This window comes from Mesocricetus auratus, unplaced genomic scaffold (assembly GCF_017639785.1).
Source record: "Mesocricetus auratus isolate SY011 unplaced genomic scaffold, BCM_Maur_2.0 Super-Scaffold_4256, whole genome shotgun sequence".
Taxonomy (NCBI): Eukaryota; Metazoa; Chordata; class Mammalia; order Rodentia; family Cricetidae; genus Mesocricetus; species Mesocricetus auratus.
This window is the reverse complement of record NW_024429182.1, coordinates 94,667,477-94,682,530: the sequence shown is the minus strand read 5'-3', so window position 1 is coordinate 94,682,530 and position 15,054 is coordinate 94,667,477. Positions and strand designations below refer to the sequence as shown.

The window sequence follows — 15,054 nt, the reverse complement described above, 5'->3', positions numbered from 1 at the left end:
AAATTGACCACACAAAATTAAAATATCATGTTATATTTCAATTTTCATAGATGAAAAATAATAAAGAGCAACAAAAATAGCTCGAAAAAGCAATTTGGCACTAGGCATTGCAGGTGCATGCCTTTAATTCCAGCACTTGGGTGGCAGAGGCAGGCAGATCTCTGTAAATTCAAGGCCAGCCTGGTCTACAGATCCAGTGCCAGGATAGGCTCCAAAGCTATACAGAAAAACCCTGTCTCGAAAAACCAAAAGAAAAAAAAGTAATTTGGCATTGGTGTTATTTTGGGTTTTTAAGTATTCTAAAACATAACTCTGCAAAGACAAAATAGTAATAATCTATTTAAGGCATAACCTATAAAGGTGTATGTCAGCAACATCTCAATGGTGGGAACAGGAACAAGAAATATTTCATTGTAAGGCTTTCATTATGCCATCTATGAATAAAATAGTATTATTTGTAAGACAGGCAGACTAATAAATTCTAGGGAAGAACTAAAAATATTTTTAAAATAGGTACAAGTTGGAAGTTACTGGAAGAATTTAAATGGAAAAATGAAAACAACCCAAAAGCATGAACATGGAGAAGTCACAGTGCTTTGTAAGATATCTGGGAGAGATGCTGACTCTGTAGACCCTGTGTGGTGGGCACATAGTGTTCTGAGAAAAAAAGGGGGGGGAGAACTTAATAGACCAAATAACAGGGTCTATTTTTAATTAATTATTTGTGTTTTAAAATAATATACAGAAAACAGATTTCATTAAGGTACATTCACAGAAAATAGTATAAAATGAGGCAAATAAAATGAAATGTTAATGAATTAATTTGGGGACAATACATGGTAAACCTTTACAAATGGCTCCTGAATCATTTCAAAAGAAAATCCTATCTTGAGAGAGAGCAGTTAGAGGCAGAGCAGAGATCATTAGGTTTCAATCCTTATAGTCAAATTGATATCTAAATAGCCATCAAATATGAGCAGTTGTCCCCTTTTTTCTATGATTGACCCAGACTGGAAACTTGACTTCTAAAATGATTCTTCTCTTATAGATCTGAATGCTCTTATAATTAATAGAGTATTTGGCTTTACCCTTCATCTCCAATTTCAGTGATGTTTTACTTCTCTACTCTCTGTTTTTCTATCCTTCTCTCAAGATAATAGGTAGATAGATAGACGAATAGATAGAGATAGATAGATAGATACATAGATAGATAGATAGATAAATAGATAAAGATTTTGGTATCTATATAATATCTACTTGTTAATAAAATAGTCAGGTATGGTCACGATTTAAGCTAACTTGTAGCTCTGTGCAATAATTCACTCCCTAACACTAATAAAGAAGCAAGATACTATAAAAGCAAGGTTTCTTTCAATATACAACAGGCTGTGAATCCCTCAAATTTTCTTGATTCTGATACAGTGAGTCACATTATCTTATACAGATATTAGATGGATGATGCTCCTCTGAATCTGCTTGGTCTTGATGCTGTAAATGATGGGGTTCATAAAGGGAGGAAAGAGAAAGTAGACATAGCTCATGGTTATATGCACCACATGTGGGGCATGCTTTCCAAACCTGTGGATGAAGGTCAGACCAATCACAGTGATGTAAAAGACCAGGACACAGCTAATGTGGGAGACACAGGTGTTGAGGGCCTTTGTTCTCTCCTCTCCAGAGGCTATGCCCATAACTGTCTTCAGAATGAGGACATAAGAAAAGACAATGATCAGTGCATCAAGAAAGAAAGTCAAGGCAACCAAAACAACTGGATACACGCGGTTGAAGGTGATGTCAGCACATGCGAGTTTCATGACATCTTGGTGGAGACAGAAGGCATGAGAAAGAACATGGGAACTGCAGTATGGGAACCAAAAGAGTGGCAGGATTGGAGGTACAAGAGATAAAAAGCCTCTCATTACTACCCCAAGTCCTATTTTTATAACCCTGGAATTGGTAAGAGTAGAGTTGTAATGCAGAGGTGTGCAGATAGCAACAAAGCGATCATAAGACATGGCAAGCAAGACCCCTGACTCCACAATGGAAAGGGAGTGAATGATGTAGGCCTGTAAGAAGCAGGCCCCATGTCTTATCTCTCTGTGATTCACCCACAGGACTGCCATTACAGTGGGCATTGTGGTCAGTGTAACTGTAAGATCTGTTCCTGCCAGCATGGCAAGGAAATAGTACATGGGTTCATGGAGATTGTGGTCATCCTTGATGAGGTAGATGAGTGTGCCATTGCCCAGAAGCACAGAGACATAGATGGCAAAGAAGGGGATGGAGATCCAGGGGTGAGCTGCTTCCAGTCCTGGGAAGCCAGTCAGAAGAAATGGGGCAGCACTGATATTGGGCCACATAGTATGCATACTAGACAATTCAAAGCACACTTTCTTTTCTGTGGTGATTGTCTTGCCTTTCTTTTGATCACAAATGTTTTATGGCAGCCTCAATTACAGTATTCACAATTAGCAATAAATACTTCCCATGTGCATTAAAAACACATCATTTATAGCATCATACATCACTTTCATATGTATATATAAAATGTTTCAATGATTACAAAGCAACAATGACCAATATAATCCATATGGATATTAATTTTCCCTAGTAAGACTGATGTTTGTTTACAAGACTTTTGTTATATTTAAATTTGAATTCCATTTTATATTTCACAATTACAAAGGAGACATAGTTTTATTAGAAAACTTTTCTTACTTTGATTTTGCAACTAACTCATAATACTTTATTGAATTTTCCCCAAAGCCCTGAGTCCTTTACAGAAATAAATGGACATGGCCAGATAATGCCACATGTATACTAAAAACATTTCACATTTTCATAAAGTTCATCCATGAGTCTCTCACTAGAAATTCCACGTCTGCCTTGACATTCTTGCTGAAATAAAAAGTCTGGAACCCCAAGTGAATGATTTGAATGGAAATTTGTCTCTATTTTCCTGTCTATGTCTCACAGATATAGGAGAGTAGTCTTCCCTTATTTCAATCCCTGGCACTCACCAGCCTCATAGTCTTGATGTTGGGTAGGTGCCTGTCACACACCAGTCCAGACAGATTCTTCTGAGAGTCTGTTGCTGAACCAACTTAGAAAGACACACCTGATGATATCACCTCCCCAGAGTCTTTCCTTTCAAGATGCTCAGGGGACCTGGGGAATCTCCTTACCTCTTTTCTGTGCCACTCAATTAATGCTCTTAAGTGTTTCAGACATATCCCCCCAGGGTAAAGAAGAAACACCAAAAATCAGATACCTACTGACATAGATAATGCTGTCAAGATCCTCAGCATCAGGATCTCATAAATATAAGCATGCGTTTCCTATCATCTTTCTCAATGTCCAAAAGGATACTAGTTGCTATTAGGATTTCATATCCCTCTGTTGATCCTGTTGCTTAAAACCCCAGTTACATTTTGTCTTTTCTGATCCCTTGGGGAAAGTCAATTCTGGTACACAAGAACCTCATTGGATATACCAACTCCTATCTGAACTGTGAACATTGGGTGTCTCACATTTTTTTGAAGATCAATGTGTTTGTATTCAGACATTTGTCTATTTTTGGTCAAATTCAGAGCAATAGACTCGTTCTTTTTCTTAGAAAGACAAATCACACCTTCAGCATGAGATAGAAAGAAAATTTACCATCAATTTATACAGAAGTAACATTGTTGCATTTATGGTTCTGTAGCCTCCTCAAAGCCCCTAAATAACACACAAGACACTATATTAATTATAATGCTGTTGGCCAATATCTAGGGGTTCTTACTGACTGCCTCCGTCTTAAGTATTAACCCATAACTACTAATATATATATTTCTACAAGGTATTATCTACTGAGAACGCCAGACTCATGTGTTCTCCCCTCCTGGTATCACATGGTGACTTCACTACACTTCCCAGAATGTAGTATACTAGAAATGATACATGGAATGCTTCTCTGGAATCAGGAAATACTCTGGAATAAAAGAATAATTGTAATGATAAGAAACTAGAAACATGAACAGTGCTGTCTCAATGCAGAAACAGATATCCACACTGACATAGGATAAGATAAAGTGTGATTAATTCAAACAAATAGATACTTTCTGGCTACACTAAGAAATTGAGTTATTAGAATGAAATGAATGAGATAAAGCATATTCTGACCACAGATTAGCTTACAAATCATGTAGGGAGTTTTGGCATTATACTAAATGTGAAATAAGGATCAGCATGTATATTTACAATCAGATGATGGTTATTTAAAGCCATCTTAAATGTACTAAAGGGGTGAGGATAAAATTCTCAAGATACATTAAAACAGTGCTAAATTATGTTGGTCAGTTTATGGCAAAGTGTTACCAGTGTAGCATGGATGGTCAACCATGGATTTTGTGACTCAGGAACAACAGAAGTGGGTGATGAAAGATGGCAGATTAATGGAAAAATCACAATGGAGAAGATGTCTTCACATGTTATAACTGTGTAATTTGCTAAATTTTCAGGGACTGACCCATCTGTGACTAGCACTCCCATCCTGAAGTGGAATATGATATGACTCAGCTGCTCTATCACCTCCTAGGCCTCTGCTGACCAATGCCACACCCACAACAGCCATCTGCCTACAGGGCAGAAGAATGGGTGAGTTTGCCTGTCTTTCTAGCCACCATCAATGAAATAACACAAAAGTTTACTAGTTCTAGTCTTTGTAGCATTGTTCAACATTACATTTTTAAGGTTCATTGATGCTGTAGTACAGATATGGAGTTTCTAATGAGGGGGAACTGGACACATCAAAATATCTGTTCTTCTGTTGGTAGATAGTTGAACAGTTTATGGTTTGGCATCATTACTGGTGTGCTAATGTAAGTTTCCAGTGTGTGACTTTGATGAGCACAAAACTGATTTTTTTTGCTAAAATGGGCTGCAGGGTGTTCTCAGAATATATTAGTAGATGCTACTAAACTGATTTTTAAAGTGTTCTATTTTTGCACCCTCAGTGGTGATTACAGTGCACTTTTTATATCCTCACTAGCAATAGCCTTGCTGACCCGTCACCCACCCACAATGATGAATGCATTTATTAGAATAGCTTCAAGGCTGTGGTCTGTCTGGCTAGTCAAACAATGGCTGACTACCAATGGAAGATCCAATGATGCAGTAACTGTTTAGTTCATGATTTTGGAGGTCTCAGCTGGTCTTCAGTATATGTCAGAATCCTGAAAAAGTAGGTTCTGATGCCAGCGAAGGAATGAATTCAATAGCCAGAGACAAGGTAAGCAGAAAAAAAACAAGCTCCCTTGTTCTTTATAAAGACTACAGGCAGAAGATGTGTATCAGAGCAAAGGTTGGTCTTCCCACCACAGAAGATCTGGATTAAAGATGGATCTTCCCAATTCACATAATTTAATTAAACAATCTCTCATAGGTATACCCAGCCAGTTGGATTTTACTTAAATCCAGATATAGTCAAGTAGACAACCAAGAATAACCATCGCAAGTCTACCTCTTGTCAACTTAAAATGTACTCATATCTCCTTAAGGCATTCTTAATTGTCAAGTGAAAATAATAACAAGGTCATAATTACACATAACATGATATAACTATCCCTTGTATAGCTGCAAATGAATTATAACTCTTAGAGTAGGCAACAATGTACATTGAGAGACATTCTTTTACTATTTCATACTTAAATGTAATAACCATTGGTATTCTCTTAGTTGATGTTACATTATATGATAAAGAAATCTAGGAAAGAAAACAAAAATATCTTTACAAAAACATTCTTAACAAAATATGACAGAATCACTCATGTCAATTCATAATCTTTGTTTCTGCAACTGGTCACAAGACCTTAGTTGGTATTTATAACCACCTTTCTCTACTACCCATTCTGTATTGTCTTTACCCTCACCAAGTACTTTAGCAAGTCTTAGTTCTTTTCCTGGAGGAGTGACCCATACCTTCACGGCTGATGAGTCTGTAGTCCTTGTCAATCTGTGTGGATTAGGCTGTGTATTTTCCCATTCACTTTAATCACAAGACATGGTAGCCACCAAAGTTGCCCTAAAAGATATCCTAAACCCCAGATATAATATTTATCATCTCCATTGTGGATAAAAAATCCAGTGTTCCTTTGGTAATCTGTATCAATCACCCTTCCTAACACTGTTGTTCCTTTCTTTGCCTGTAGGCTTGGGGACATAAAGAACCCAAAGTGGTCAAGGTGAATTCTGAGCTTCAACAGGATGCCTGTTGCATATCCTGGTAGGAGTGTTCCCCATTCTGGAACCAAAACTTCTAGACCATCCAAATTTAACATTGTGAAAACAGAAAGTAATTTTTCTTAATGGGGTTCAGTAGGAATAATAATGAGGGGAACTATACCCTTTTCCACCCATTCATTCTTGGACTATGGATCCTGGCTATGGGAGAAAACATATATTGGATGCTGATTCAATGTACTGCCTTCTGAATAACTTTGTCCCAGCCCTCCAGGCTACTTCCACTAATTGAAGCTGTAAATGTGTGTTCAAAAGGCCACTCTATCTTTCTATCAGGTCAACTGCTTCAGAATTGTGAGAGAAATGTTACCACTAGTGGATTCCATGACCATGGGCTCACTATCACACTTCTCTAGCTGTCAAGTAAGTTCCTTGGTCATAAGCATTGCTCTGTGAAATACTATGATGGTATATACAACATTCACTAAGCCCATGGATGGTGGTTTTTGAAATAAATATAATGTGCAGGAAAGTCAAATCCATAACCAGAATAAGTTACTACTCCAATAAGGACAAAGCATTGTCCTTTCTGCAGAAGATTCGGCAGAGGAAGTGAACCTATGTAGTCAATATGCCACCAGGTGAAAGACTGGTCAGCAGGAAATGGTGCCATACACAGGAATCCATATTGGTCTCAGCTGTTGGCGGATATGGTACTCAGTAGCAGCTGTAGCCAGGTCAACCTTGTTCAGTGGAAGTCTACCTTGTTGGGCCCATGCAAAACTATAATCTTTTTTATTATTGTTATTTATTTTTAAATTAAAACAAGGTTGCTTCACAAGTCAGTTCCAGGTCCCTCTCCAGCTTCCCTCCGCTCCTCCCGTGCCCTCCCCCCAACCCCCCCAGTATCCCCTCATTTCCCCAGGGAGGGTAAGGCCCTCCTTGGGGGTGTCCATAGTCTGTCATTTCATCCAGGGCAGGGCATAGACCCTCCCCCAAGAGTTGAGGGTGAGAGTGCATCTCACATTGTTGGATGGGAGTCCAAAATCCATGTGTATATTCAGGATAAATACTGATCTACTGCCCAAGGCTCAATAGATTACCTAGACCTCCTCACCAACATCCCCATGCTGGATTCCCAGGCATCAGCCTGAGATTCAAGAGCTAACCCTTGTCAGGTTTCTGGGGATTAAACCAGCCCAGTCTTAATCCCTTTGGTCATCAGTCCTCCCTCTCTGTCACTGGCTTTCTTGAGTTCAGCTCAGTACTTAACTGAGGGAGTCTGCCTCTTCTTCCATCAGCCACTGAATGGAGTTTCTGTTTCCCAGACTCTCTGGCCATGGGATTTTAGGCTGGCACTCCACAGATCTACGTCTAAAATTCATATATGAGAGAGTACATGCCATGTTTCTCTTTTTGTGACTTCGCTACCTCACTCAGGATGGTTTCTTCTAGTGTCATCCATTTGCCTGCAAATCTCAGGATTCCATTGTTTTGTTCTGCTGACTAATACTCCATTGTATAAATGTACCACATTTTCTCTATCGACTCTTTGGTTGAGGGGCATCTAGGTTGCTTCCAAGTTCTGGCTATTATAATAATGCTGCTATGAACATAGTGGAACAGACATCCTTGTTGTATGAATGGGCATCTTTGGATATATGCCTAAGAGTGGAGTTGCTGGGTCTTGTGGTAGGTTTATTCCCATTTTTGTGAGGAATCTCCATACTGATTTCCAAAGTGGCTGTACAAGTTGGCACTCCCATCAGCAATGGAGGAGTGTCCCCCTTTTACCACATCCTCTCCAGCATAAATTGTCATTGGTGTTTTTGATTTTAGCCATTCTGACAGGAGTGAGATGGTATTTCAGAGTTGTTTTGATTTGCATTTCCAGGATGGCTAAGGATGTTGAGCACTTTCTCAAGTGCCTCTCAGCCATTTTAGACTCCTTTATTGAACATTCTCTATTTAGTTCTGCAGCCCAATTTTTAATTGGATCCTTTGGTGTTTTGGAGACTTGCTTCTTGGGTTCTTTGTAAATTTTGGAGATCAACCCTCTGTTAGATGGGGATTAGTGAATATTTTTCCCATTCTGTAGGCTGCCTTTTTGTCTTGCTGACTCTGTCCTTTGCCTTACAGAAGCTTCTCAGGTTCAGGTGGTCCCATTCATTAACTGTTGATCTTATTGTCTGTGCTACTGGTGTTATGTCCAGGAAGCTGTCTCCTGTACCAATTCGTTCAAGGGTACCACCCACTTTCTCTTCTAAGAGGTTCAGTGTGGCTGGATTTATGTTGACGTCTTTGATCTATTTGGACTTAAGTTTTGGGCATAGCGATAAATATGGATGGATCCGCATTCTTCTACATGCCAGTCTCCAGTTATGCCTGCACCATTTGTTGAAGATGCTTTCTTTATTCCATTGTATATTTTTAGCTTCTTTGTCAAAGATCAGATGTTCATACGTGTGTGGGTTAATATCAGGGTTTTCAATTTTATTTCATTGGTCTACCTGTCTATTTTTGTGCCAATACCAAGCTGTTTTCAGGACTATAGCTCTATAATAGAGCTTGAAGTCGGGGATGGTGATGCCTCTGGACATTGCCTTGTTGAACAGGGTTGTTTTGGCTATCCTGGGTCTTTTGTTTTTCCATAAAAATTGATTATTGTTCTTTCAAGTTATGTGAAGAGTTGTGCTGTGATTTTAATGGGTATTGCATTGAATCTGTAGATTGCTTTTGGCAGGATTGCCATTTTACTACATTGATCCTGCCTATCCAAGAGCATGGGAGATCTTTCCATTTTCTGAGGGCTTCTTTAATTTATTTCTTTAAAGATTCAAAGTTCTTGCGATACAGGTCTTTTATTTGTTTGGTGAGCATTACCAGAGGTATTTATGTTGTTTGTGGCAATTGTAAAGGGTGATGTTTCTCCGATTACTTTCTCAGCCCTTTTATCATCTGTATATAGTAGGGCTACTGATTTTCTTGAGTTGATCTTGTAGCCTGCCACTTTGCTGAAAGTGTTAATCAGCTGTAAGAGTTCCCTGGTAGAGTTCTTTGGGTCATTTATGTAAACTATCTTATCATCTGCAAATACTGAAAGTTTGACCTTTTCCTTCCCAATTTGTATCCCCTTGATCTCCTTTTGTTTTCATATGGCTCTGGCTAGAACTTTAAGTACAATATTGAAAAGGTATGGAGAGAGTGGACAGCCTTGTCTTGTTCCTGATTTTAGAGGAATTGCGTTAGTTTCTGTCCATTTAGTTTGATGTTGGCTGTTGGTTTATTGCATATAGCTTTTATTATGTTTAAGTATGTTCCTGTTATCCCAGAAATTCAAAGAACAGCTTATACCAATTCTTCTCAAAGTATTCCACACAATAGAAGCAGAAGGGTCTTTGCCAAACTCTTTCTACAAAGCTTCAATAACCTTGATCCCCAAGCCACACAAAGACACAACTAAGAAAGAGAACTTCAGACCAATATCCCTCATGAACATTGATGCAAAAATACTCAAGAAAATACTGGCAAATCGGATCCAAGAACACACCAAAACAATCATTTACCACAATCAAGTAGGGTTCATCCCAGGGATGCAGGGATGGTTCAACATACGAAAATCCATCAATGTAATCCACCATGTAAACAAGCTGAAAAACAAAAATCACATGATCATCTCACTAGATGCTGAAAAAGCCTTTGATAAAATCCAACATCCCTTCATGATAAAGGTCTTGGAGAGATCTGGGATAACAGGAACATACTTAACCACAATCTTTACAACCATGGCCATGTTATTCATGAGCCCTTAGGACAATGATAGGGACAGCCAGAGAAAAGAGACAATCTGTTTATAGACTGAGTTATTCTATCTATTTAGTTGTAGAATTCCTCCTGAGCTGCAATCACATTTTTATGAGAATTTATATGGGATATAAGTATCTTCAATTCCTTTGACCATTTGGATACATTTATCTAAGTTCTTTTGCCCAGATGCCTTTCCCAACAATTTTCCAACCATGCTTTTTTCATGTCCTGGAGCATTCAGTCAATCCATTACCTACATTAGATAGCAATTGTACATCTGATCATTTCTCCTTCCAAGCAAAATGTACCATTATGTGTACCATCCAAAGTTCTTCCCGCTGTGAAGATTATAATGCTGCAGTTGTCCACTTCTAATTGGTGTCTACATAATGTGAAGAACCATCAGTAAATAAGACCCTAATCTCTTCCTCACTCCTATAGTTACAGGGCACAATCCATGAGGCTATGGGTGTTTGCATGGCAGAAGATGGCACTGTAATGGAAGGAGAAACCATAGGCATTTAAGCAATTTCTTCATACAACTTGTTTGCATGTTTAGGGCCTGCCTAGTCCCAATCATGTATATACCACTTCCATTTGATAATGAATTTATGCTCTGAATTTCCTACTTTATGATTTGGTATGTCAGAGAGCACACAGCTCTTACTTGATAGGTCAGGTTGTATGGTATATATGGTAACTTGATGACCCTTTGCCAAGTGTCCAGTTTCCAGTAAGTCCCAATAGCAGGCCAACAGCTGTCTGTCAAAGGGAGAATAGTATCCACAGTGCTGGTATAGCTTTGTTCCAAAATCCCAAAGGTCTCTCCTGTGATTCACCTATAAATGTCTGCCAAAGATTCCAAAGAGCATCACTATCTGCCATTGACACCTCAAGTACCATTGAGACCGCTGAACCATATGGTCAAAGTGGTAGAGCAGCCTGCACAGCAGCTTGAACCTGTTGAAGAGACTTCTGTATCAGGTTTGAATCACAGCCAGCAGCTTGCTGAGTCACTTGGTATATGGGCCAGAGTAATAAATACATCCAAGTGATGAATGTGCTGTCTCCAGAATCCAAGTAGGCCCTTTAAATGTTGTACTCCCCTCTTGGTGTTGGGAGGGGCAAGGAGCAGTAATTTATCCATGATCTCTATGACCCACACCTCTGATCTCCTAAAAATTTCACTTAGACAGAAGTCCTTTGAATTAGGAAGCAGTGCAGGTGGGAGACAGATTGGGAATATTATAATAATCAGAATGCATATTATACAGGTATGAAATTGTCAACATGTTCAATAAAAGTAAAATTAAAAGCAACATTAAGTTTTGATAATTTGCATAATACAAGGTTTATGGTACATCTCAGTAAACATATGTTCCAAAACCTATTTGGAAAAGATCAGTAACATTCCATGTATGATGTTATAATATACTCCAGTTGTCAGTTGATCTGTGAAAGGCAGGGACTGAACTTAGATGGGGGTGTGAATGGCAGAAGACTTTGAAAATGGCTTCTGAGCTCTGAATATCATCAAGTACATTTTTTGTTGTTATTTTAATATAGAATCTCTGTATTGTCCATCCCAGGTTGTTCAATAATTTGGTATACATTCCAGGATGGTCCTAAAGTCATGATCCTACTTCACTAGCCTGTTAAATGCTGGGACTCTGGTATGTTCCAGGATGCTCAGATGCTGCTTTCAATAGCAGAATGTACTTGCTTGATTTATCAACAATCAAAGGCATTCTTCCCAACCTGAGAATGTGGTCAATATCTAGCCTCTAGTTCTCATCTCATATACAATCCACTTAAGATGTAGGGGACACTACTCTCAATGTTATAACCTCCTGGTGCCAGTAAATCACATCTAATGACTCAGTGAGGAGGAATTTAAAGGTCTAGCATTTAAACCATGAGGGCTGTAGTATGTCTGATTGGGTAATACTTATACTGAACTCCAATTGATAGATTCCTCAACGTTTGACAAATATATCTCAGTTGCATATGTTCTTCTTATCAATTCACTACTTTTCTTTTAAAACAGTTAATTGTTTCTTTAATAAACACAACTGGGCTCAAACTGTCTGATTCCCTCATATGTCTAAAGACTTCAGCCTGTAACATGAATATACTGTTTCAGAAGTCTTAGGCATCTACAAATGGGAGCATTTGCTATCATAATAATAGTACAGATGTCTTGATAGGGCATTATTACGTGGCAACTCTTATTTAAACAAAACTGACCCAGTGTTCTCCTTTAATTTGCATGTATTTCTCATTTCAGAGGGAAGGATTTAGACTACTTAAAGACAGAAGGTAATAGAGTTTCCAAAACTCTACAGCAGTCCAGATTCCAAACTGTTCTGACCAAATGCTTCTCAGTGCTAGACATCTGAAGTTTTGACAATGTCACCAAAGAATGGACAAACTCAAAATCTCAGGTCAGTGAGGATGCGTAATAAACATTCTCTCTGGGGTTTGACTGCAGGCACCAAGGCATAGGAAGACCTCTTGTGTGATAGAGAAAAACAGTAGTAGTACTTTCCAAGATCTAGTGATAAAAGTAGTGAGTCCTAAACATATTCAAGCATCTTTACATTGAGAGTGACTGAGTTTCTAGAAATAATACTTCACTCAGTCTGTGTGTTTCACTGATTTGATAAAAGTGTTTAAAGCTGCAAATATAAGATGATGTTGGAAACAGTTTGCATGTACACGTAAGCTAATCCATCAATGATTCTTAATCAGGACACAAGTTGTCTCCTGGTAATTAGGTTATTTATAAAGTAAAGCAGGAGAACTGAACAAAATCTCAGAGATGTCCTTCTGAGCAAATGATGAAGTGCTCCTGATAAAGAAGACAGAGTAAGGACAAAAGGGAGGTAAATAGGGAAAAGGAAGGTGTTTTGCTTAGTTACATCCTAACATTCTATGACTCATTTACTCTAGAAAAATTTTGGGCCTATTCTAAATACCAGGATTCAGGATTAGCACGGCCATGGCAAGAGTCCTTAAGTACCAATACTACTAAAGTTCTTCTAAACTATAGTGATTTCTTTATTCATTTTGAATGGAGTATAGGATTTACAAAATTTTCTTCTAAATCTGATCTTCATACATAGCTTATCTCTAATGTAGACTCCAATAAACTTACATATGGAGAGCTCTGAATAATGTAGAATTGTTCTTGATATATCCTGTTTCCCGATATCTAGAAAACTCCCAGAAATGATTGAATTACCATTGTTGTAAATAAGGACCTCTGAACATCTACACAACATGTAGCATCCTCAAGGTACAAACCCTAAAGAACTGGAGTTGTTCACCGTATCCAACAGATATTTTCCTCTACAATGCCCTCAGTATTACTCAAAACCTCCTCCTCTGCATTTGTGCGCACTGACTTCCCAGGTTTGGAGAAAGCCCATTACCTGATCTCGTTCCCATTGCTGGTGGCCTACATCTCCATACAATTTGGCAATGGAATCCTTCTTTTCTTCATTAAGGATGACCACAACTTCCATTAGCCCATGTACTATTTCTTAGCTAATCTGGCAGCTACAGATCTTGGAGTAACATTGACCACTGTGCCCACAGTGATGAGTGTACTGTGGTTAAATCACAGGGAGATTGGCCATGGAGCCTGCTTCTCATGGGCCTACTTTATCCACACTCTTTCTATTGTGGAGTCAGGGGTCTTGCTTGCCATGGCCTATGACCATTTCATTGGTATTAGAAACCCATAAGATACAAAACCATCCTTACAAATACGAAAGTAATAAAGATTGGCATAGGTGCATTGATAAGGGCTGGTTTATCAATCATGCCAATAATCATTCGCCTGCATTGGTTTCCCTATTGTCTATCCCATGCTTTCTGTCTACACCAACATGCCATCAAACTAGTTTGTGCTGACATCATATTCAATCATCTCTATCCAGTTGTGGTTGTATTTGCAATGTTTCTGCTAGATTTCCTGATCATCTTTTTCTCTTATGTTTTAATTCTGAAGACTGTCATGGCCATTCCTTCTACAGATAAGCAGACTAAGGCCCTCAACACATGCATCTCCCATATCTGTTGCATCCTGGTCTTCTATGTCACTGTGGTTGGTCTGACATTTATTCACAGGTTTGGAAAGCATGTTCCTCATGTGGTTCACATCACAATGAGCTTCCCTCCTTTTATGAACCCTGTCATCTACAGCATTAAGACCAAATGGATTCAAATTGGTTTACTTCACTTATTCTCTCGACCTTGTTCTAGAACATGACACTGACTGCTATCTGAGGAACAGCTCCTAGGATGTGTTAATAGTGAGATTTCAGGTATAAGCACCCACACAAAACATTTGAATAGAAACCTACTAAAGCCTCTGCTGTTCGATTGCTGTCTATTGCTGATGTGATATGGTATGATGTACTCACAATACTAAGTGCCTTGTGAAGACCTCACTCTGATGTTAACAAGTTTCCTAAGGTAAATAATACAATTTGTTGAGCTTATGACATGTGACATGTACAGATATATATTGCCTTTGAAACAACAGTCTAGATCATACTTTTTTGGGTCAAAGCCTGTAATTCTTCATTTGATCTCCATCAATGGTCCTCCTATACTTAGGGCTAAAGCATTCTACCTGAATGGAGCTAGTTACTGGTTCTAGAAAATTATCTTGAGTGTAATTGAGCCAGACACTGCCTTCAGTTCAGGATGATTGACTTAGGAAAAGCATGCCCAGGAAAATCTGCTCACTTTCAATTTTGATATATACTTATCAAATAATAATACCAATAATAACAATTATTAAGACAAATATAATCCTAGTCCAGATAACCATTATCTTGAGAAGTTTGGTCCCAGGTACTGCTGAATAAATATACGTATTTTCAGTTATTAAATTGATATAAGAGGTCATATTGAGAAGAGCATATTTAACACTAGATAGGAGGTCCTGGCCCACAGAATCCCAGAGCATGGTGTTGCTGAGCATTTCTCTGGATGGGAAGGATTGAGGAAGGT

The 15,054-nt window shown here is 38.5% G+C and overlaps 2 protein-coding genes across 2 annotated transcripts; one reads left to right on the top strand and one right to left on the bottom strand.

Annotated features, from left to right (window-relative positions):
* Window positions 1–1,436: 1,436 nt before the first annotated feature.
* LOC101841423 (olfactory receptor 51B2-like) lies at window positions 1,437–2,369 on the bottom strand. Its single transcript, XM_005087263.2, has one exon. It carries the CDS (start codon window positions 2,367–2,369, stop codon window positions 1,437–1,439), a length of 933 nt encoding a protein of 310 aa, XP_005087320.2.
* Window positions 2,370–13,385: 11,016 nt separating this feature from the next.
* On the top strand, window positions 13,386–14,305 carry LOC101825455 (olfactory receptor 51B6). Its single transcript, XM_013126145.1, is given in 2 exon segments — window positions 13,386–13,773; window positions 13,776–14,305. Coding segments are annotated over 2 exon segments (918 nt in total).
* Window positions 14,306–15,054: the final 749 nt, after the last annotated feature.